The sequence below is a fragment of the Dendrobates tinctorius genome, unplaced genomic scaffold (genome assembly GCF_039654945.1).
Source record: "Dendrobates tinctorius isolate UK_male_01 unplaced genomic scaffold, ASM3965494v1 ptg000192l, whole genome shotgun sequence".
Lineage (NCBI taxonomy): Eukaryota > Metazoa > Chordata > Amphibia > Anura > Dendrobatidae > Dendrobates > Dendrobates tinctorius.
The window spans coordinates 10,263,051-10,289,267 of record NW_027361859.1 but is presented as its reverse complement, the minus strand read 5'-3'; the positions used below and the strand labels follow the sequence as shown (position 1 = coordinate 10,289,267).

At 42.1% G+C, this 26,217-nt stretch overlaps 1 protein-coding gene across 1 annotated transcript in view; it reads left to right on the top strand.

Moving 5' to 3' along the window:
* LOC141055873 (uncharacterized) overlaps positions 1-26,217 on the top strand; it is a 106,502-nt gene that overhangs the window by 12,186 nt on the left and 68,099 nt on the right. Inside the window, 1 exon segment of the mRNA XM_073552588.1 lies at positions 2,840-4,088. Coding sequence (XP_073408689.1) covers positions 2,840-4,088 — 1,249 coding nt within the window.

Sequence of the window (26,217 nt, the reverse complement as noted above, 5' to 3'; positions counted from 1 at the left end):
AGCAACCATCCTGGCCACCATGGATGTGGAATCTTTGTACTTTAATATCCCACACCAGGATGGATTAAATGCCTGCAAATTCTTCTTGGAAAACACAGGGACTGATGATGATTATGTGGTGAAACTTATAAGATTCATCCTCACCCACAATTACTTTGAATTTGACAGCAAGATATATCTACAGGAGACTGGCACAGCTATGGGAAGTAAAATGGCTCCACAGTATGCAAATCTTTTCATGGCCAAGCTTGAAAGAGACTTTTTGTCCTTATGTCCTATCAGGCCTCTGGCCGACTACCGCTACATTGATGATATTTTAATCATCTGGACGGAGTCTGAGCAACAGCTAAAGATGTTCCACGAACAGTTTAATCAATTTCATTCCACCATCAACTTAACACTCAACTACTCCAGCACTGAGATTAACTTTTTAGACACCATCATTAAGCTAAAGAAAAATGAAATAGAGACATCCCTGTATCAGAAGCCAATCAACCGTTCAACATACCTTAAATGGGACAGTTTCCATCCAAAACACATAAAAACTCTATTGTCCACAGCCAAGCCATCAGATACAATCGTATATGTTCCAACGCCATAGATAGAGATGAACACCTTGGTCGCCTCAGAAAGACCTTTTTGAATCAGGGCTACCATCCAAGAACAATTGAAAACCAAATTACAAGAGCCACCAGAATGTCAAGGAATCACCTACTACATTACAAAGCTAAAGAAAATAACCGGGTGCCTCTAGTAGTCACCTACAATCCACATCTGGAGGTACTAAGGGGAGCTACACTATGTCTTACTTTACAAGTTATTTCTGTATGATAGTTTAATTGTGGTGGGATCGGTCTGCCTCACCTATGTGACTCTGTAACTTCCTGGTAGTGTTTAAAAAAAGATCTCTATTACCTCTTCCTAGTGCCCGAGATCTAAATTTAAGACACCTCATCTCTGCAGTGTTATAAAAAGTTATTTTTAAATGTCTAATTTTTCTTCTTGATACTCATCTGACAAAAAATATTGGCCTTTATGATAGTTTAGATTGCGAAGAGCCACCGATCCCCATAGTCTAATTACTCCAGAGAGGTTTTACCACTACTTACTCATTTTTTACCCACGAAGATTGTTGAGTTTGATCATTTCAGTAGATGTGTTATTGTCTATGCTCAGTTTGACTACAGTAGTTAGTGCCCAAAATCCTCTGATTTAACCCTTTCCTGCAGACAGTTTTGAAATCTGACGTCTTTCACTTTATGTGGTGATAACTTTGGAATTCTTCACAAAGGATAAGGGAACAAGTGGACCTTACAAATTATTTTCAAATTTCTCTTGAATTGGACAATACCCTGTATCTGGTTGTACACTACTGTCTGAGCATATGGCAAGATTAAGAATATAACCAGTGCTATTTAGCTATTTAAATGAAGATCTTGCTGGAACAGTTTGCAGACATAAAGTATTAGGGGCACTGTTCAGGGTGACCTGGCACCTTAAAATATGACCACTACGAACAGACTTTTGTTTTCCAGATCCTAGGTATTATCTTGCTCATCACCCTTTAACCCCTCTACATGGATCTGGATTTACACAAAGATCCCTAGGCTTGGGCCATGGTGTTGCCTACTGTTCAGTGGTGTAAGGTGGGATGAAGAATAGTTAGGTAGCAGAGTCTGGACCAGGATGGCAGAAAAATTCAAAATCAGAACACGCAAGAGAAGTCAGTAAATAGGCCGGGGTTACAACAGGAAGCAAATAAACCAGCCGGGAACGGAGCACAGAAGACTGAACCAGGGGAGAACAAGGCTGTATCTGGCAGCTTCCAGAAATATGCTTCGCGATTTGATAGGATATGGTGCTTTCCAGTTGGCTGAAGCAGGGAGCAGTTTACTCTAGCTGGACAGCACGCACACACACACACACACTGCCAGACTGGATGGTACTACAGGTCCCAGGAATCCTAATCTTAGTGGCTTGAGCTTTTGGTTACGATGTTTCCTCGATTACCAGCGCCGCCTGCAAAATTAATAAGGTGGCTCCTGGTGATGGAGGCAGACGTCTCAGGAGCTGATCTCAGAGGAGATGGGACACATCATTTGCAGAAGCCCTAATATGACAAAATGCGAGTAAACCAGAGCACTAGAAATCCCCATAAAGTGACTCCATTTTGGAAATTACAGCCCTCAGTGAATTAATCTATAGGAGTGACTATTTTTACTCCACACTTTCCTGAAATTGGCACACAGTGGAAGTTGGAGAATAGAAATTGCACATTTGCCATTTTATTACTCAACACATAGTACCCAGATTGTGCTCCAGGAGACACACACATACTGTAAACTAAGTGGGTTTTTCACACTAATAATAACAAGTACATGGATGCTAAATGTGGTTTGGTCACACTGCAAGGCTAGGAAGTGAGAGGGAGATTTGTCTTTGATAGAGTGAATTGTGCTAGATTGGTTAATGGAAGCCATGTTGCCTTTCAAGATCCTTTGAGCCACTAATAATTTGGAAACCTCTGTTTTTCCATTGACAGATGATGGACCTGAGTTGCAACTTGTTTTTGTGACATGATTAGAAGCTTTTAGTGGTATTATTTTTTGCTACAAACATTATTTGGTGGCTTTTTATTTCTTATTTGGGAGGCAGAATGAACAAACAGTTGATCACCACGCTCTACTGGTTCATTTAATTAGGTTTTCTATTAGATTATCAATAATTCAATATTCTTACATAACTTGCCATTTCTACAGACAGTTTAAGTAGTAAATGTTCCAAAATATAAAATTCAATGATATTTTATTAAAAAATAATTTGGTTTTATTCTTGGCAGATGACTGTACCAGGAGATCAGAGGGACAGCCGACATCTTCAATGTTTAAATCGAATGATCTTGAGATCCCACAGAATACAACTGAAGTGAATGCCATTACTCCACATATACCATCAGCCCTTCACAGCAAAGATCTATCATCCGATCCTTTGAAACAGGTCTTGTCTTCTGATTCATTAGCGACTACGAAGGAGAATCAAAGTCACAAAATAAGCATTAAAAAACTTACTGCTCCAAAAGCAAAGAAGCCATTTTCATGTTCTGAAAGTGGAACTAGTTTTGCCCTTGAAAAGTCTTTTCTTAAGCATCAAAAAATTCACATAGCAGAGAATAGATTTTCTTGTACCAAGTGTGGGAAATGTTTTAACCAGAAATCAGATGTTGTTAAGCACCAAAGAACCCATACAGGAGAAAAGCCATTTTCATGTTTAGAATGTGGGAAATGTTTTAACCAGAAATCAGATGTTGTTAAGCACCAAAAAATCCATACAGGAGAAAAGCCATTTTCATGTTTAGAATGTGGGAAATGTTTTATACAGAAATCAGATTTGGTTAAGCATCAGAGAACCCACACAGGGGAGAAACCTTTTTCATGTTCAGAATGTGGAAAGTGTTTTAGCCGTAAAGAAGTTGTTGTTGTACACCAGAGAATCCACACAGGGGAGAAGCCTTTTTCATGTTCAGAATGTGGGAAATGTTTTAACCAGAAATCAGATCTTGTTATGCACCAAAGAACCCATACAGGAGAAAAGCCATTTTCATGTTTAGAATGTGGTAAATGTTTTAAATATAAATCAGAAGTTGTTATGCACCAAAGAACCCATACAGGAGAAAAGCCATTTTCATGTTTAGAATGTGGGAAATGTTTTACACAGAAATCAAGTTTGGTTAAGCATCAGAGAACCCACACAGGGGAGAAACCTTTTTCGTGTTCAGAATGTGGGAAGTGTTTTAGCCGTAAATCACTTATTGTTATACACCAGAGATCCCACACAGGGGAGAAGCCTTTTTCATGTTCAGAATGTGAGAAATGTTTTAGACAGAAAACAGATTTGGTTAGGCATCAGAGAACCCATACAGGGGAGAAGCCTTTTTCATGTACAGAATGTGGGAAATATTTTAGCCATAAACCAGATTTTGTTAAGCACCAGAGAACTCACACAGGAGAGAAGCCATTTTCATGTTCAGAATGTGGGAAATGTTTTACAGAGAAATCGGCTCTTAATAAACATCAGAGAACCCACACAGGGGAGAAATCTTTCTCATGTTCAGGATGTGAGAAATGTTTTTCACAGAAATCAGATTTGGTTAAGCATCAGAGAACCCATACAGGGGAGAACCCTTTTGCATGTTCAGAACGTGGAAAATGTTTTAACCAGAAAGTGCATCTTGATAGTCACCAAATAACCCACACAGGGGAGAAGCCTTTTTAATGTTCAGAATGTGGGAAATGTTTTAACTAGAAATCAGATGCTGTTATACAGCAAAGATCTCATACAGGGGAGAAGCATTTTTTCATGTCCAGAATGTTAGAAATGTTTTAACCAAAAATTATAGTTTATTAAAGGGGTTGTCCATTACCAGGGCAACCCTTTGTCGTTCCTCAAGTTTGGCCTTGTTAAAATAAAAACACTTATACTCCCCTTACTTGCCAGTGCCTTTCCAGCTGTTTCAGCACTTGGGTTCCCTGTGCTCATGTGAGGTTGTTACATTGCATGAAACCTGCTCACAATCACTGTCTCCACCTTTGGACATATTAAACATCAACAGGAAGCCAGGTCTGCGGCTGCTCTCTGACTTCCTCTTATTGTTCAGTTTGTCTGAAAGTGGGGATAGTGACGCCAGAGCTGATTGGGTGCAGGGCTCAAATAATGTAACAACCTCACATAGGCCTCGGAAACGCAAATGCTGACATCAATGGAATGACACCAGCATGGGAGGTTTGTTATGAATGAGTCACCGTAGGAGGCAAAAACAGAAATACAAGCTAAGTCCAGAAAACCAGAGAAGTTTGCAACTATCAGATTGCAGACCCCTGAACCTATCAACACAACTAGCAGTAGCCATGGGGGGTTCCTACGATGCCCTAGACCCCTCGATCACAGCCGGAGAATTAAATAGGCCTAAAGAAAGAAAGGGGAAATATAAACTGCCCCAGAGCAGACCCCAAAGCAATAGTCAGCCCCCAACATATAATGACGGTGAAGCAAGATGAAAACACTAACACAGACAGAAAGATAGACTGAGCTAAGACGGGGCCCAAAACTACCTAGATAGGAAAGGACAGGAAGGCTGCTGTCTGCAATCTGCCAAAACCCTATCAAAGACATAAGCCAACAAGCTGATATGAAAAAGGCCCTGAAGCAGCTAGGCTTCAAATCTAAATCAGCACTCAGGTATTTTCAGAAGACAGAGCTAAAGGAATTCAGCACACCCCAGCAGGGAATGGCAGAAATCCAGAAACACAAAGCAAAACAAAGTCAAAGCACCAATGCAAAAAGCCGAGCAGCAAACTTAGCTTTAGAGGAGCAGGAATTCAGACTGGTCTCCAAGGATCCCACAGAGAAATCACCCGCAGGGCAGGAGGGCGTCAGCAGCCTTATATCCAGTCAGTAACTCCACTCAGCCAGTCATCATCATCAGCCTCAGGTGTTTGATAATCAGGCTCACTACCTTTACCAGAAGAGGGAGTTCCTCGGGCCTCAGTAGTGAAGGGGAAAATGAATTCACAACAGAGGTTTATTTAAGTGGTTATTTTTACAGGACCAAACATGAGGAATGAGAAGGGGGTTGTCCATCCCATTTAACCCCTTAACGAACGCCGATATGCCTTTTAACGGCGGTAGTTAAGGGTACTTAAACCACAGCGCCGTTAATTAACGGTGTTGTGGAAAAAGTGTATAGCGCCCCGTCGTATTTTCTCCGGGGTCTCGGCTGCCGGGGTTAGCTGAAACCCCAGAGAGCATGATTCGGGTCGGTTTTTACCGACCCCGCTTTTGCGATCGCCGTTACTAACCTTATAACGGCGACTGCAAAAAAAAGCTGTGATTTTGCTTCCACTTTCTCTCTCCTCTGATGTGATCACACATCAAAGGAGAGAGAAATAGGGTCCCCGGTACCTCCCGGTGGTCCTCGGGCCCTTCTGCCTCCTCTGGAGGGCGCAGCCATCTTGATCTGAGAAGAAAATGGCAGGCGCATGCGCAGTGTGCCCGCCGAATCTGCCGGCCAGCAGATTCCATTCATTCATTCAATGTCCATTTTGATCACTGTGATAAACTCTATCACAGTGATCAAAATAAAAAAAAATAGTAAATAACCCCCCTTTATCACCCCCTTAGTTAGGGAAAAATAATTAAATAAATAAAATATATTTATTTTCATTTTTCCGTTAGGGTTAGGGTTGGAATTAGGGTTAGGGTTAGAATTAGGGTTAGGGTTGGAATTGGGGTTAGGGTTGGGATTAGGGTTAGGGTTGAGATTAGGGTTAAATTGGGATTAGGGTTAGGGGTGTGTTGGGGTTAGAGTTGGAGCTAGAATTGAGGGGTTTCTACTATTTAGGCACATTAGGGTGTCTCCAAATGCGACATGGCGCCACCATTGATTCCAGTCAATTTTGCGTTCAAAAAGTCAAATGGTGCTCCTTCCATTCTGAGCTCTGCCGTGTGCCCACACAGTGGTTTACCCCCACTTATGGGATATGGGCGTACTCAGAACAAATTGCACAACAACTTTGGGGGTCTAATTTGTCCTGTTACCCTTGTAAAAATAAAAATTTGGGGGCAAAAAGATCATTTTTGGGAAAAAAATGATTTTTTATTTTCACGGCTGTACGTTATAAACTTCTGTGAAGCACTTGGAGGGTCAAAGTGCTCACCACACATCTTCATAAGTTCCTTAAGGGGTCTAGTTTCCAAAAAGCGGTCACTTGTTGGGGGTTTCCACTGTTCAGTCACATCAGGGGCTCTCCGATTGCAACATGGCGTCCGATCTCAATTCCAGCCAATTCTGCATTGAAAAAGTCAAACGGCGCTCCTTCCCTTGCGAGCTCTGCCGTGCGCCCAAAAAGTGGTTTACTCCCACATATGGGGTATCGGTGTATTCAGAAGAAATTTCACAACAAATTTTGTCTTTCATTTTGTCCTTTAACACTTGGGAAAATAAAAAAAATTGGTTTTGAAGTAAATTTTTTGCAAAAAAGTTAATAAACTTCTTGAATGTGGTTTGAGCACCTTGAGGGGTCTATTTTTTAGAATGTTGTCACTTTTGGGTATTTTCTGTCATGTACACCCCTCAAAATGACTTTAAATATGATGTGGTCCCTAAAAAAATTATTTTGTAAATTTTGTTGTAAAAATGAGAAATCGGTAGTCAACTTTTAACCCTTATAACTTCCTAACAAAAAAAAAATTTTGTTTCCAAAATTGTGCTGATGTAAAGTAGACATGGGGGAAATGTTATTTATTAAGAAATTTGTGTGACATATGTGTCAAAGACACCGCACTGAACTTGCTCACTGAGCCAGTGCGCGTGTCCTTAGTAAAGCGAAAGCGTGCTCAAAGCTACCTGTGGAGCGGGCAGCAACCAAATAGCTGCGTACCTCAGAGCCGCAGGACCTGAAGCACGTGACTGCTAGAGGCGTGGCCTAAACTCCACAGAGCTAGGAGCTGCAAGACAATTCCTAGCAGAGTAACTGCGAGACAAAGTTACCCAGGGGCATAGACAGTGAGAATAGTCAGGACGTAGCCAATGAGTCACACACAGAGATAGCTGCAAGGTACCAAAGGGGGCGAGCAGAGAGTAGTCAGGTCACAGGCAATGAGTCATACACAGATAATAACGCAGTACAAAATCAACAGGCAAACTCACAACGGGAAACAGAGCCGGGTCAGAACCATATAAACAAGCTATAGCAACAAACAGGCACACGGGGGTCAGCACACTAGGCCAAAGGCAGAAGTATAACTGGCAGGGATTGAAGCTACCCAGGGGTTTATGAAGCTCTCCCAGAACCAGAAAGAGGCCACAATCATTAACCCCAAGTGTGCAGGTAAAAACCTGCACAGAGCTCCAGACATTAACCCCTGGTGTGCAGCTCAAAAACCTGCACTGGGATCATGACAATATGTCTCTGATTTAAGGGCATAAAATTTAATGTTTGAAAATTGCAAAATTTTCGCCATATTTCCGTTTTTTTCATAAATAAATACAAGTTATATAGAAGAAATTTTTCCACTAACATGAAGTAAAATGTGTCACAAAAAAAACATTCTCCGAATCAGCGGGATCCGTTAAAGCATTCCAGAGTTATAACCTCATAAATTGACAATGGTCAGAATTGTAAAAATTGGCCTGGTCATTAAGCTGAAAAATGGCTCTGTCGCTAAGGGGTTAAACCCTTATACAAAGAAACCAAAAACAGTCATGAAGCCCATTAGAAATAACCAAATATCAATCTTTATTAAATCAAATAAATACAAGACAGGAGGCAAATGGGGCTAAAAGAGTGAAATCGGTGGTAATACAGCATCCATGAATTGCCCCGGCAGGTAGGTCACAGATAGTATTAAAGATATATATGCATGACAAATAGATGAATTAGATCCATAAAGAAAAAGCACCCAACCTGTACATAAGTAATAGTAAATACTGGTACTTCAATAGGATGCAATAGCAGGATCTCCTGTGGCGTACCCACCCCGACACGCGTTTTGGTAATACCTTCCTCAGGGGGGCGAAAAGCATGTATTAGGACCGCAAGTATAAATACACTACAACCGGTTATAGAATACCAGAACAAGACACCACGTTGTCATAGCTACCCCAACGCCCATCTGGTCGCACACTGTGCAGCAGCCGAAACAGGAAACACGTGGGGCCCCACGTGATCCGGGATCAGGTGCATCGCTAGAGCGAAAGTCGGCGAATGCAGGGAGAGCCACGGAGCATGCGCATTGTGGTGCAGCGAAGCCAGTAGACATGTCAGTTACTAGCAAGCCCCAGAAATACAATCAAATCATATAATCAAACAGCATATTATAAGTACAAATACACCAATTCCAGAATATATTAAAATAACATAACAAGAAAGGAGTGCATGGGAAAGGGAACATCGCCAGCCAATTGAACTAGGACACAAATATATGGAATCTTTGCAGCATATATAATGGTATCTATTTCAAGCTACTTCACTGAATTCTGTATGTGTCCTACCTATATCATTCATCTTTGCAGCATATATAATGGTATATAGTTATTTCAACTTACTCTACTTGTCCCCTTATGCTATGAGGTCAAGTAACTTTTCAAAGTGGTTTATGATTCATGTAGGACTGGACATTTGTTTATCGACTCACTACATTTATTGTGTCCGGCTGTCTTAACTTAGTCTGATTGCTAACGAGTGAGGAAAAAAAAAGTTAGATCTTAGAACTGGCATATATATTCAGACATAGCTTGGGGATGCATTTATCCAGGGGGGTATTTATGTACATTTAATCGAAGTACATTTGATTAAAGTACGGACAGTTATAACATGGCAGTTAGACAGGGCAGGAGACAGGTAAGACACATTAATAAATCTATTCCCTGTACATTTGGATTACAACAAATATATACCATATGCATTTGTATAATTTATATCCTGGCTGCTGCATTCACTCACATCCACTGCCCTTGCATTTACTCTTTACACTCCATCCATATCAGCCCCTCTGTTCTTTCCTCTCCTATGTATATAGCACTCATGCTCTTTTCTCATTGCTAAACAGCACAGATCCATTCATTCGCACCATACAACACACGAGACGCTCTCACAAATCACTTAACCATCTGTTCACTCTTTCTATCCTCCTCCTAGTCGCAGGAGATATCTCTCCCAACCCCGGCCCCTCATGTTGTAAGTAGAACCCCTCAACTGCTACACTCAGAAACCCCTCTAATCTTATTAATATTCCCTGCATGCCTTCTGTCTCTTTTAATTGTGCCCTTTGGAATTCTTGCTCAGTGTGTAATAAACTCTCCTTCATCCATGGCTACATTCTTTCCGATTCTCTTAACCTTCTCGCTATTACTGAAACCTGGATCCAGCAGTCAGACACCACTGTTGCTGCTGCTCTTTCATATGGTGGACGACACTTCTCTCATACCCCAAGATCGGACAACAGAGCAGGTGGAGGCATTGGTCTGCTCCTACCACGCAAATGTACCTTTCAGGTTATCCCTCAAGTACACTCACTACTTGTTTTCCCTTCTTTCAAGGTCCGTGCTCTCAGACTCTACATCCCCTTCTCCATGCAAGTGGCGGTGGTGTATCGTCCTCTAGGCCCCTCCCATCAGTTTCTGGATCACTTTACCACCTGGCTTCTACACAATCCTGTGACATCCCCACCATCATCATGGGAGACTTCAACATTCCCATTGCCCTTCCCCTCTCACCATCTGCTTCTCAACTTTTATCTCTAACCTCCTCTTTCGGCCTCTCGCAGCATACTAACTCCCCCACCCATGAAGACGGAAACTGCCTCGACTTGGTCTTCTCCCGGCTTTGCTCAGTGGATGATTTCACAAACTCTCCTCTCTCGCTCTCTGACCACAACCTTCTATCATTCTCTATCAAGAACTTCCATACCAGCCAGGTCACCCCCATTTTCCACACTTTTAGAAACACACAGGCCATTAACACCCAGAAACTTATGAAGAACTTGCAGTCATCATTGGCCTCTATCTCCTCCTTCTCATGTCCTGATTCTGCACTGAAGCATTACAATGAAACGCTTCAAAGTGCCCTGGATGAAACTGCACCACCTATACATAGAACAGCTAGGCACAGACGGCGACAACCTTGGCACACGATGCAAACACGCTTCCTACAGCAGTGCTCCAGGTGCGCCGAACGTCTGTGGTGAAAATCCAATCTACCCGAAGATTTCATCTATTATAAGTTTATGCTTAAAACATACAACACTGCCCTTCACCTCTCAAAACAAACCTTTTTCAACAACCTCATCACCTCACTATCTAATAACCCAAAACGTCTCTTTGACACTTTTCATTCCCTACTCAACCCAAGAGTGCAGGCCCCAACCATGCATCTCCATGCTGACGATCTGGCTAACTATTTCAAAGAAAAAATTGACCATATCCGACAGGGAATTATCTCCTAATCCCCTCATACCAGGCACTGTCCTCCCCCACTGCATCTAGCTCACACTCTGATTTTGAACCTGTAACAGAAGTAATCAGGCTTCTTGCATCTTCTCGCCCTACCACTTGCACCAGTGACCCCATTCCATCACATCTCCTCTAGTCCCTTTCCCCTGCTGTCACCACTTACATAACTAAAATATTTAACCTCTCTCTTCTGGTATCTTTCCTTCCTCATTTAAGCATGCCATCATACAGCCATTACATATAAAACCATCCCTCGACCAAAACAGTGCCGTTAACTATAGACTTGTCTCTAATCTTCCCTTCATCTCTAAACTTCTGGAACGCCTTGTCCCGTCTTATCCGCTATGTCTCAGATAACTCTCTCCTTGACCCTCTACAATCTAGTGTGGTAGCAAACTCAAATTTTCATTTAATGGGAATATATAATATTGTTGACAGTATTCTAATTAATCTCATATATAAATAACACATAAGAGATAAATACCATCATCACAAATCATGGCCATATAGAAATCGTATAGTAAGTATGCAACAACACACAAGGGATAATAGTGCAGCGAATATAGAAAATTTTTAATCATGCAATAATATCAGATATATAACCTATAAGAACATAATATGTGTTCCATATATATTGCTTGCTTCAGAAGGAGTAGTCAATAGATAGTGCGGTCCATCTCAGCATGATCGAAAGCATTCAGAAACCAGATCAAGTCACTTACGAACCTATGCAAAAAGTAACAGTAAAAATTAAAATAAATTCGAAGGATGAGGAAATACACTCAAATGTGCAGCAGTCGAGTGGTCAGAGAAATGGCACAAAACTTAAATTTTAATTAAGACGTAGGGGTTGGGTCATAAGGAGGGTCCAGATCATCGTGTTTCCATCCGTCCTCTCCGTTTAGAAAGGTTACCACCTCTGATATTGATGTGCAAGGTATCAATACCACGCACCCTCAGCAGGGCACCATCGCACTGGTAGAAGGCCTTAAAATGACGCGGTATTGTTTTGAGGGTGGAGGCATCCGTGTGAGTCGCAGCAGCTTGAAACCCAAGGACATGTTCTCTTATGCGGACCTTAAGTTGTCTTGTTGTAAGGCCGACATAAATAAGTCTGCATGGACAGGTGGCATAATATATAACATATCTGTTGGTAGAAGATCAAATATGATGTAAAATATATTGACCTAGAGATTAAGATGTAGTTTGATTGTTTGGTCGTCGAGAGTGTTAGTCCTTTAGCTTTACCCAGGGTGCACCACGTGGAGGTGTACTAATGTTGCACCCCCAGGTGGCATAATATATAAGATATCAGACCTACGCCCATAAACTGGTTACCTGTCTTGAGCCATATTGCACCTGCAAACCTGAGAAAACAAAAGCTCCTACTTAAAGAATACACTAAACTACTGAATAATGAAAATCTCCCAATACATCAAAATATCCAAGATGTTCAAATCCAGTGACTGAAATCAAGACACCCACCCATTCGAACCACAATTGCCCTCTATGAACATGATTTTAAGTTAGAAGAGAACTTTGGGTCAGTGCATTAGATGGTGAGCCTCAAATGTTTCCTCACTTACAAAATCCACCACCAGGCTTCAATCTACGTAGGAAAACCTGGGTTGCTCTGAATCGTATCAGAACAAACTTTGGTGTCTGTGCAGATCTTATGCATAAGTGGAGAAAATTTGACTCTCCTACATGTGACTGTGGAGCTGATCGTCAAATAGTTTAGCACATTGTTGAGGAGTGTCCCTTCAGATCTTATACTGGTGACAAGAATGATTTCTACACTGGAAATGACAATGTTATTGCATATATAGAAAACCTTGATATTCGACTCTGAGTTTTGCTTCTTTGTTCTTTCCAATCACTGTTTATTGTTCGTTGGTTATTCTTATGATGTAGAAATATATGTTCATACGATTAAAGTGGTACAAGATATCCGTTTTTTAATCTTATAATGTTTTGTACGGAGCACAACCATCCCCTACTGAAAATTCATCCAAAAATGTTGTCATATGTTGGCCGGCATAGTGACTATGGGTCAGATAGTCGCGTAGATTCCTTGCTCGTCTAAACGTAATGGCCTACTGGGTAAAAAAATTTTAATGATAGGATCGACCTGTAAAATAGACCATGCCTTCTGCTATGCTGACCATACCCTGTTGGAGTGCGGATGGTAAGTAGTGATAAATCTTAATTGTCCTTTTGGAAGTGCATTGAGCAGCAAGGTGGTGTGCTGGTAAAAGGGGGAAAAAAAAAAAAAAAAAGCTCTTTTAAATCTTCTTCCTGAGCGAGTGTGAACGAGCTGCTGAGTGTGACCTGTGCGTAAGTGCGAACTGTGGTAAGTGTGTGACTTGAAATTCAGTGACTTTAGATTCAGGGCGTTTCCAAGGGAGGTCTTACTGAATTGCTGTTATATTAATACTTTTTTTTTTTTTTTTTTTAAATTTATTTTTGCTTATCTTATTGTCTGGTGCAATCCCCATTAGGATGTGCTCCACTATTGCCAATGCCATCCAGTGCACATCTTGCCGCATGTATGAAATCCTTGAACAGCCGGTCGAGGGTGCATACTGCTGTGCAAGATGTGAGCACGTTGTGCATTTGGAAGCCCAGATACTGGATCTAAATGTGCAGCTGGCAACACTGAGATCCATAGACAATATGGAAAGGAGTCTTCTGCTCACTGAGCAGACGCTCAATGGGATAGATGAGGGGGGGGATGCTAGGTTGGAGCTGCAGGACAATGAAGCAGCTAGCTGGGTGACAGTTAGAAGGCGGGGTAGAGGGAAGAGCACCAGGGAGGCTAGTCCTGATCTGGCACACCCCAATAAGTTTGCTAAGTTGGCAGATGAGGGGAGTGTTAGTGCAGGAGTAGCACTGCTGCAGCAAGGCATGTCCTCTGAAAGCCAGAGGAGTGTCTGCTCCAGTAAGGAGGGAAATAGGAGAGCAGGGCAGGCCAGACAGGTTCTGGTAGTGGGAGACTCAATTATTAGGGGAACAGATAGGGCAATCTGTCACAAAGACAGGGATCGTCGAACGGTGTGCTGCCTACCTGGCGCTCGAGTCCGACACATCGCTGATCGGGTTGACAGATTACTGGGAGGGGCTGGAGAGGATCCAGCGGTCATGGTGCACATTGGCACAAATGACAAAGTTAGAGGTAGGTGGAAGGTCCTTAAAGATGATTTCAGGGAATTAGGCTGTAAGCTTAAAGCAAGGACCTCCAAGGTGGTATTTTCGGAAATACTTCCTGTACCACGTGCCACGCCAGAGAGGCAACGGGAGATTAGGGTGGTTAATAAGTGGCTCAGGAATTGGTGTAGGAAGGAGGGGTTTGGGTTCCTGCAGAACTGGGCCGACTTCTCAGTTGGCTACAGGTTCTACGCTAGGGACGGGCTGCACCTCAATGGGGAGGGTGCAGCTGTGCTGGGGGAGAAAATGGCTAGAAAGTTGGAGGAGTGTTTAAACTAGGGACGGGGGGGGAGGGTATTCCTTTTATAGGAGGGGAAGACCGTGCAGATAGAGACCTGGGCACAAATAATGACATTGGGGGTGGGGGTGGCATGGGGGGTGGGGTTAGAACAGTTAATAATTTAAGAAAGAATAGAGGTACAGAGAGATACATAAAGTGCATGTATACTAATGCCAGAAGTCTCGCCAACAAAATGGAGGAATTGGAGTTAATGTTGTTGGAACATAATTATGGAATATTGTGTCCAGTTTTGGGCACCACATTTTAAAAAAGACATCAACAAACTGGAGCAAGTTCAGAAAAGAGCGACCAGAATGGTGACCGGTCTGCAAACCCTGTCTTATGAGGAAAGGTTGCAGGATTTGGGAATGTTTAGTTTGCAAAAGAGAAGACTGAGAGGAGACTTAATAGCTGTCTACAAATATCTAAAGGGCTGTCACATTGTAGAAGGATCAACTTTATTCTCATTTGCACAAGGAAAGACTAGAAGCAATGGGATGAAACTGAATGGGAGGAGACACAGATTAGATATTAGAAAAAACTTTTTGACAGTTAGAGTGATCAATGAGTGGAACAGGCTGCCACGAGAAGTGGTGAGTTCTCCTTCAATGGAAGTCTTCAAACAGAGGCTGGACAGACATCTGACTGGGATGATTTAGCGAATCCTGCTTTGAGCAGGGGGTTGGACCAGATGGCCCAGGAGGTCCCTTCCAACTCTACGATTCTATGATTCTATGACATGGTGGGGATATCTGAGACATGGCTGGATGAGAGCCATGACTGGGCTGTTAATTTACAGGGCTATAGTCTGTTCAGAAATGACCGTACAAATAAGCGAGGGGGAGGCGTGTGTTTATATGTAAAATCATCCTTAAAACCCATCCTTCGTGATAATATATATGAATCTAATGAAAATGTAGAGTCCCTGTGGGTAGAGATAAGGGGAGGGGGGAAAAATAATAAATTACTGATAGGGGTTTGTTATAAGTCTCCAAAAATAATGGAAGCTACAGAGAATATCCTCATAAAGCAAATAGATGAAGCAGCGACTCAAGGAGAAGTCATTATTATGGGGGACTTCAACTACCCTGAAATACATTGGGGAACCGAAACCTGCAGTTCCAGCAAAGGTAATAGGTTTCTGACAACGATGAGAGACAATTACCTTTCACAACTGGTTCAGGACCCAACAAGAGGGGGGGCACTGCTAGACCTAATATTAACCAACAGGCCAGACCGCATATCAAATGTAAGGGTTGAGGGTCACTTGGGTAATAGTGCTCACAAATTAATAAGTTTTCATGTATCCTTTAATAAGATGTGTAGTAGAGGGGTTACAAGGACACTAAACTTCAGGAAGGCAAATTTCCAACGGATGAGAGATGATCTTGGTGCAATTAACTGGGACGATATCCTGAGACATAAAAATACACAAAGAAAATGGGAGACGTTTATTAGCATCCTGAATAGGACCTGTGCACAATATATACCGTATGGGAATAAACATGCGAGAAATAGGAGGAAACCACTATGGCTAAATAGAGCTGTAAGGGGTGCAATAAGAGATAAAAATAAAGCATTTAGAGAATTAAAGCAAGTAGGTAGTGATGAGGCATTAAATAAATACAGAAGATTAAATAAATTCTGTAAAAAGCAAATCAAGACAGCAAAGATTGAGACAGAGAGACTCATTGCCAGAGAAAGTAAAAATAATCCCAAAATATTCTTTAACTACATAAATAGTAAGAAACTAAAAAATGATAGTGTTGGTCCCCTTAAAAATAGTCTGGGTGAAATGGTGGATGAGGATGAGGAAAAAGCCAATATGCTAAATGACTTTTTTTCAACAGTATTTACACAAGAAAATCCCATGACAGATAACATGATCAGGGATAAAAATTCTCCATTAAATGTCACCTGCTTAACCCAGCAGGAAGTACGGCGGCGTCTACAAATCACTAAAATTGACAAATCCCCGGGCCCGGATGGGATACACCCCCGAGTACTGCAGGAATTAAGCACAGTCATAGATAGACCACTATTTTTAATCTTTAAAGATTCCATAATAACAGGGTCTGTACCACAGGACTGGCGTATAGCAAATGTGGTGCCAATATTCAAAAAGGGGACAAAAACTGAACTTGGAAATTATAGGCCAGTAAGTTTAACCTCAACTGTGGGTAAAATCCTGGAGGGTTTTCTAAGAGATACTATACTGGAGTATCTGGAGAAGAACAACCTTATGACCCAATATCAACATGGGTTTACAAGAGACCGTTCCTGTCAGACTGATCTGATAAGCTTTTATGAAGAGGTAAGTTCTGGACTGGACCAAGGGAATGCAGTGGACGTGGTGTACATGGACTTTTCAAAAGCTTTTGATACGGTGCCACACAAAAGGTTGATACATAAAATGAGAACAATGGGGATAGGGGAAAATATGTGTAGGTGGGTTAAGAGCTGGCTCAGGGATAGGAAACAAAGGGTGGTTAATAATGGAGCACACTCGGACTGGGTCACGGTTAGCAGTGGGGTACCACAGGGGTCAGTTTTGGGCCCGCTTCTTTTTAACATATTTATTAATGACCTTGTAAGGGGCATAGAGAGTAGAATTTCAATATTTGCAGATGACACTAAACTCTGCAGGGTAATTAATACAGAGGAGGACAATTTTATATTACAGGAGGATTTATGTAAACTAGAAGCTTGGGCTGATAAATGGCAAATGAGCTTTAATGGGGATAAATGTAAGGTCATGCACTTGGGTAGAACGAACAAGTTGTATAATTATGTGCTTAATTGTAAAACACTGGGCAAAACAGTCACTGAAAAAGACCTGGGTGTATGGGTGGCCGACACTCACATTTAGTGGCCAGAGTCAAGTAGCTGCTGCAAAGGCAAATAAAATAATGGGATGCATTAAAAGAGGCATAGATGCTCATGAGGAGAACATAATTTTACCTCTATATAAGTCACTAGTGCGACCACACTTAGAATACTGTGTACAGTTCTGGTCTCCGGTGTATAAGAAAGACATAGCTGAACTGGAGCGGGTGCAGAGAAGAGCGACCAAGGTTATTAGGGAACTAGGGGGTCTGCAATACCAAGACAGGTTATTACACTTGGGGTTATTTAGTTTGGAGAATCGAAGGCTTAGGGGTGATCTTATTACAATGTATAAATATATGTGGGGACAATACAAAGACCTTTCTAATGATCTTATTACTCTTAGACCTGTGACGGGGACAAGGGGGCATCCTCTACGTCTGGAGGAAAGAAGGTTTAAGCATACTCACAGACGCGGATTCTTTACTGTAAGAGCAGTGAGACTATGGAACTCTCTGCCATATGATGTTGTAATGAGTGATTCACTACAAAAATTTAAGAAGGGACTGGATGCCTTTCTTGAAAAGTATAATATTACAGGGTATATACACTAGTCTCCTTAATATTGCGTTGATCCAGGGAGCTAGTCTGATTGCCGCATGTGGAGTCGGGAAGGAATTTTTTTCCCCAATGTGAAGCTTACTGTTTGCCACATGGGGTTTTTTTTGCCTTCCTCTGGATCAACATGTTAGGGCAAGTTAGGATAGGATATGGGTTGAACTAGATGGACTCAAAGTCTCCCTTCAACCTTAATAACTATGTTACTATGTTACTAGCGGATTTGGAACGGGACTGGGTTTTATATAGCAGATCATTATGTAATAAGTTTTTGGCTCTGTGATAGGCTTTTTTAATTATATGTCTGCTATATCCACATGCCAAAAAATGCATCTTTAGTTCTTCCGCCCACTTCTGAAAATCACTGTCAGTTGAGCAGATACGGCCCAAGCGGAGGAACTGACCATCAGGTATGGATTTAATCATGTGCTGGGGATGACAAGATGATGCGTACAGCAATGTGTTTGTTGCTGTCATCTTTCTGAAGATGTCCGTCTGGACATTCTCAACTGAATCCTTCCTGATAGCAACATCCAGAAAATCAACTTTCTCAACGTCCCACGTGAAAGTGAGATGAATATTGAGATCGTTGTTCAGCGTAAGGATTAGCTGTTGAAGGTCGACGGCTGTGCCCTGCCAGATAAGCAAGATGTCATTGATGTACCGCGTCCAAATAAAGAACAAAAAAATGAGAAGATATTAATCCAATAAATACATTTATGTAAAAAATATCTGTACTTTTTCTGTATTGTCGTGTTGGAATGACCCAACCCATACAAATGTTATACTAGTTAACCTCTTCAGTGAACACCATAAAAAAATGAGGCAACAACTATGCTTTATCATCATACCGGTGAACAAAGAGTGCAATAAAACGCTATAAAGATGAATGGAAATAAAAATGGTACAGCTGAAAACATAATCTTGTCCCGCAAAAACAAGCTGTTCAGAATAAAGTTATGCAAAAAAATTTTTTATTGTGTAAAAGCTCCAAAAAATTTAAAAAAAAGATATAAATGTGGTATTTCTATAATCATGCTGACGCAAAGAAAAAAGTTGTCTAATTAAAAGGAACGGCGTAAAAATAATTAAAACCAATTCTTCACCTGATGTTCCCTTGTTCGTTCTGCCTCCCAAAGATCACAGTAAGGCTCAGCGCACATTTTTCCTGCACGCTACAATGAGCACTTACACTGGGGTTTCCATGTAAATCTCTGAAATACATGCCTTAGACGGAACCCTAGGCGAAAGATTCCCTATAATGAAGCAAATTGAGGCACTGTGGCCATAAGAACTGTGATCTGGCAGTGTCCATCTTTTTATGTGAGCAGAAAACTGTAGTTGGCCACAGTTTTGTGAACTTCTGAAAAGGGCACCGCTAAACAAAGGCCAGACAGAGTCCAGAGTATCTCTGCTGCCTCAATATAGTGAATGGATCCCTTGGGGGTTTCATCTGTCATGTCACTCAGAGACTTAGTTGGAATCCCTAAAGTAGGTGCTCAGCATAGTGTGCCCCATAAATTTGATCCTAAATGTTATGTAAAATGTTCCCAATAAAAGCTCCAACTCAATCCACAAAAAAGCAAGTCCCCACTTGAATCCGTCATCTGTTAACGGAAATATTGGGGGGTTCCACATTACTGGTAGTACAAAGGCTATGGAAAAGCACTGTGGCACCTCACCCTCCAAAAGAAATCCAGTGAATTCTGCGCTCCCAAATTCCAAATGCCCACTTTCCCTTCTGACCCCCAGTGTGCTTAATCCACATTTAACGTCCACATGTTTGACATTTCTGTAGTGATGAGAGCCAGCCTAATTTACAGATGTGTGTCTCCAGAAGCAGGAGCTGAGCATAATATACTAGTGGCTACAACATAGTGGGCACTACAATAGCAGATTATCAATTTTCACTGATCAATATCCACTGCTGCTTGTTTCTGGAAAACACCCATGGAGTCAAAATCGTCACTACACCTGTAGCTAAGCTCCCATAGGGCTATAATTTCCAAAACATGGTCATTTGTTGGGGGTTTATGCTTTTCTAGCACTCTCTTTATATGGAGTCTGCAAACTATTCTAGGAAAATCTGCGCCTCAGGAGGTAAATGGCGCTCTATCCCTCTCGAGTCTCGCCGTGTGGCTAAGTAGTACTCTACAGCCATATATAAGGTATTTTTACATTGAGCAGAAATTGTGGGACACATTTTGGTGTCATTTTTACCCATTTCCCATTATGAAAATGTAATCTGGGGTTAACACACAATCTTGGTGGGAAAAATGTAATTATTTTTTCTTCTTTGCCCAATGGTATAAAATTCTGTAATACATCTGTGGTGTCAATATTATCACTGCACCCCTAGATTAAATTGAGTGGTGTAGTTTGTAAAATGGGGTCAGTTATGGGGGTTTTGCTGGTCTGGCACCTCAGGGGCTCTGTCAATATGGCGCTTCTTCCTTTCTGAGCTTTGAACTGTGCCTCAAAAGTAGCATTCCTCTAGATATTGGGTAATGGTATACTCAGGAGAAATTGCTCAGCAAATTGTATGGTGCAATTTCTCCTGTTAACCTTATGAAAAATTTGGGTCTGAAACATTTTTGGGTGAAAAATGTGATATTTTTTTCCCCGCATCTTAATGTTATAAAGACGCGTGTCAAAAACTCAAATTAGTAACATAATAATACCCATAGGCTTAACAAGTGAGTGGTGAAGAGGGAAGGAGTGACCCCCGTTAGGATTTGGAACCCAGACTGTACAGATTTTCAAGGGGATGTCAGAAACTGGTCATTGAGGACCTTAAATTTGTGACGGTGTATGGTCATATGACCAGAATAAACCAATAGTGTTGAAGCTGCCGGAGCATGCGCACTGCGTGTCACAGGTCCTGAGACCTGACACCTGACACATGGCGTCATGCATCACTGCGCACGCGCGGGGAAGAAAAAAGCCCCACTCGTGCGCAGGAGGCATATAGACGCCCGTCCACGAGTCAGACCAGCGCACCCAGAGCGCATGCGCACCGTCAATCGGAGGGGAGTGAAATGCTACAACTGCAAACCCAATATTGCCATGCAATAGTGTAGAGACATGTTACTGTCAAAGATAATACAATTAATTTAAGATGTAATCAGAAAATTGGTATCACTAAGTAGTAATAGTTAATATAAAGGACAGTACTAAATTGGCAAAAGAGGATAACAATTAAACCATGACATAGTGATAACCAAACGGTATAGAAGGAGCCAAAAAGGCTATATATAAACTCCATTTCATACCAAAGGTTCAATAAGGATATTTCCCAGCAGAATCAGAAGAATAGAAGATCAGCAACACACCAATGTGGCAATAGCTACAAAATAAACACATTAAAAATAAAAATAAGTTAAAAGAAATTCAAACTGATGGGCAATACGTGGCTATAGGAATGTTATAAAAACGGGGTGAAGCTAAGCGATACATTCAAGCCCTTTGGAACCATAGTTTCAAGAGTGACAATCCATTTTGTTTCCATCTGGGCAAGTAATTTTTTTTTACTGCCACCCCTAATGCCCAGATGTAAAACATCGATGCCCCTAATCTTTAACGATCTAGTATCACAACCGTGAAATGACGGGGAAGAGTTTTCAAGTCAGAAGTGTTGGACACTGTCCTAGCTGCGCCAATGTCCCTCACATGCTCCCGCACACGTACACGAAGCTCTCTGGTAGTGAGGCCAACGTATATCCTGGGACAGCCACAGGTGGCATAATAACATTGACACTGCCACAGAATATCCGCTGGCGAATATCAAAAGTTCTGGAGCCATCAGATGACGTGAACATAGAGCAGCGGTGGACATTGGCACAGGCGCGAGACAGTGCCCACACTGAAAAAATCCTGGAGCAGGTCCCCGCGTATTTAAGAAGTTGCTAGGGGTCGGGGTTTAATGGCTTCTAACCAAGAGATCGCTCAAATTTTTGGACCTTCTAGAAGTCATAGATGGGAAGTCACCAAGCACTGTCCCCAGAGAAGGTTCTGCCTTCAATATATCCCAGTGCTTTGTCAAGATTTTTTGCATATTATACCACTCATGATTATAAGTTGTATATTATGGTAACTCTTGATGTGGAGTCTCTGTACACGAGCATAAATCATAGGCTAGGCATGAAGGCAATGTCTTTTTTTCTCCTGATCGCAGTTCCACAGGCGACAGAAGACACGACTCTTTTGTCCTGGACCTGTGGCATTTTGCCCTAGACAAAAAATTATTTTATCTTTGACAGACATTTCTGCAGACAGATCACTGGGACCGCCATTGGTGCACATTGGCGTAAGAAGGTGCACAATTTTTTTCTAGGTTGGTGGGAGCAAACGGTGGTATATAAACATCACGATTTTGTCACCCACATCCGCACATGGCTTTGATACATTGATGATATTATCTTGTTTTGGACAGGTGCCATGGAGGAATGCCATCAGTTCATTGCGGAACTAAATAACTCCCTTAACATCAAGCCCACCTCCAACATATCTCACACATCGGTTGATTTCCTGAACTTGAGACTCACGCTGGATGGTTTGTTTATCACAACTTCATTTATCGCAAGCCTACAGCAACAAACAATTTACTAATAGTGATGAGTGAGCATGCTCGCCACTACTTGTTACTCACCCGAGCATCTCACTGCTCGAGATGCTCGGAGCTTGCCGGGTATTTCTGGGGTTGCTCGGCAGGAGCATTTGGGTTCCTCGCCCTGCAGGTTTGGTGCTCTTTAGAGAGCCAATGAACATGCAGGAATTCTCTGCCACACACTGTAATGCCGCAGCCATGTTGGTTGTGACATTATAGTGATTGGCTGGCCGCACAGCGTCATCAAGTCTGTATCAGACCTGGCGCCGCCATGCTCGTCACAGTCTACTATGGAATCAGGCAGTGTAGGGAGAGATGCTGTTGAGCTAGGGAGAGATTTGCTTGGTTCTTACTTAGTGTGGGTATACCATATATTATACACATATCCAACTCAACTAACAGTCCTTCTGAGGACTAATAAAATATCAGTGCTAGGCAGGCATGCAATGTATGTGGCAGACTTAATAATAATCTTTATTTTTTTTATATAGCGCTAACATGTGCCACAGCGCTTTACAATCTGCACACATTATCATCACTGTCCCCAATGGGGCTCACAATCTAGATTCCCTATCAGTATGTCTTTGGAATGTGGGAGGAAACCACAGTACCCGGAGGAAACCCACGCAAACACGGGGAGAACATACAAACTCCTTGCAGATGCTGTCCTTAGTGGGATTTGAACCCAGGTCCCCAGCGCTGCAAGGCTGCAGTGCTATCCACTGAGCCACTGTTCAGACTTCAGTCCATATAGCAAGACGCTTCATTCCAGTTATGTCTGCTGCTGCTATTACAGATATTTCTAGACATAGCCCCAGGTATCAGGGGCCAGGAATAATTTTTTTGGATTTTAATCCTGATTATTTGCTTAAAAAGCAATCCAGAGAACACAGTTTTTCTGCTCCATTTGCTTGTTGGCACTGCAGAATACAGGCAGATCCTTTCCATATTACAGCGCTAAAAATCTAGCTAATTTTAACTATAGTTTGTCCGTCACACAGATCAGAGATAAAAAGTGAGCTCAAAATTCTGCCATTTCTGGCCTCCCTTTAAATTTTGTTGCAGTGTGTTAGCAAAGTTATTGACACCAGTTTGCTGGTAAAAATAGTTACCTACAAGCAGAGGTGGATTAAGGGTAGCCCCCCGGTCATGTGACGGGGTCGGGAAGTCACTAGTTTTGATGACATATACTGTGCGTCAAGGAGCGGGAAGGGGTTAAATACTGAGGTAAAAAACTCAGCAAATACACAATGTGTGCACAAGGCCTCACAAGTACGGAGGTAAAAAACACCAAATACTCAGCGTGTGCATGAGGCCTTATAAATAATGAGATAAAAACTCACCAAACACTCAGCGTGTGAATGAGGCCTTACAAACACTGGAAGGCTTCCACCCAACATCTAGTCCTGACTCACTTGTACTTAACATCGAAACCAGCTAATAGTCTAAAATCACCCGCTGACCTGGGCCCATGATCTGTCAGACAAGTTACTTCACATGAGCCACACAGAGTCTTCTGCTTCATGAACTTCCCCAGATAGAAGAAGCAGCCTCTGATGTGCAGCCTGTGGCCAGATACACAGGAAGAGATGCTCCTCGTCACAGGCTGTGCCAAACATGGCAGCAGAGGGGTTAACGCCACAGACAAGTCGCCGTCTCCCCACACACTGGACACGACGCTGGCGATGAACAAGCGCATATTACGCAATGTTAGTCATGTCCCAGATGTTCAGCATGTGGAGGAGCAAGGAGGGACAAAAAAGACCCCAGGATTGGAACAGGAGCATGGGAAAGTGGACGGCGGTCAGAGTGGCAGGGTTTATATAGGGGTCGGAGTAAGTAAATATATATACACAGTACAGACCAAAAGTTTGGACACACTGTCTCAAAGAGTTTTCTTTATTTTCATGACTATGAAAATTGTAGATTCACTCTGAAGGCATCAAAACTATGAATTTACACATGTGGAATTATATAATTAACAAAAAAGTGTGAAACAACTGAAAATATGTCTTATATTCTAGGTTCTTCAAAGTAGCCACCTTTTGTTTTGATTACTGCTTTGCACACTCTTGGCATTTTGTTGAGGTTCAAGAGATAGTCACCGGAAATGGTTTTCACTTCACAGGTGTTTCCTGTCAGCCAGGTTTAATAAGTGGGATTTCTTGCCTTAAAAATGGGGTTGGGACCATCAGTTGTGTTTTGCAGAAGTCTGGTGGATACACAGCTGATAGTCCTACTGAATAGATTGTTAGAATTTGTATTATGGCACGAAAAAAGCAACTAAGTAAAGAAAAACGAGTGGCCATCATTACTTTAAGAAATGAAGGTCAGTCAGTCCGAAAAATTGGGAAAACTTTGAAAGTGTCTCCAAGTGCAGTGGCAAAAACCATCAAGTGCTACAAAGAAACTGGCTCACATGAGGACCGCACCAGGAAAGGAAGACCAAGAGTCACTTCTTCTGCGGAGGATAAGTTCATCCAAGTCACCAGCCTCAGAAATTGCAGGTTAACAGCAGCTCAGATTAGAGACCAGATCAATGCCACACAGAGTTCTAGCAGCAGACACATCTCTACAACAACTGTTAAGAGGAAACTTTGTGCAGCAGGCCTGCATGGTAAAATAGCTGCTAGGAAACCACTGCAAAGGACAGGCAACAAGCAGAAGAGACTTGTTTGGGCTAAAGAACACAAGGAATGGACATTAGACCAGTGGAAATCTGTGATTTGGTCTGATGAGTCCAAATTTGAGATCTTTGGTTCCAACCACCGTGTCTGTGCGATGCAGAAAATGTTCACGGATGGACTCTACATGCCTCGTTCCCACCATGAAGCATGGTGGAGGAGGTGTGATGGTGTGGGGGTGCTTTGCTGGTGACACTGTTGGGGATTTATTCAAAATTGAAGGCATACTGAACCAGAATGGCTACCACAGCATCTTGCAGTGGCATGCTATTCCATCCGGTTTGCGTTTAGTTGGACCATCATTTATTTTTCAACAGGACAATGACCCCAAACACACCTCCAGGATGTGTAAGGGCTATTTGACCAAGAAGGATAGTGATACAGTGCTACGCCAGATGACCTGGCCTCCACAGTCACCAGACCTGAACCTAGTCGAGATAGTTTGGGGTGAGCTGGACCGCAGAGTGAAGGCAAAAGGGCCAACAAGTGCTAAGCATCTCTGGGAACTCATTCAAGACTGTTGGAAGACCATTTCTGGTGACTACCTCTTGAAGCTCATCAAGAGAATGCCAAGAGTGTGCAAAGCAGTAATCAAAGCAAAAGGTGCCTACTTTGAAGAACCTAGATTATAAGTCATATTTTCAGTTGTTTCACACTTTTTTGTTAATTATATAATTCCACATGTGGTAATTCATAGTTTTGATGCCTTCAGAGTGCATCTACAATTTTCATAGTCATGAAAATAAAGAACACTCTTTGAATGAGAAGGTGTGTCCAAACTTTTGGTCTGTACTGTATACACACACACATATTACTACATGCGGGCAGCGCACACATGCACAATCTTCAGGTTGTATACCTTTCAACTGTTCAAAACATTTCTCTCAGTAGGCCAAGAAAGATGTGGCAGGAATAAAGTACACCTCATAGTAACTTATGTGTGAGGCAGAGGTGACAAGACCTGCCATCTCCTGCACACCTTACTAGA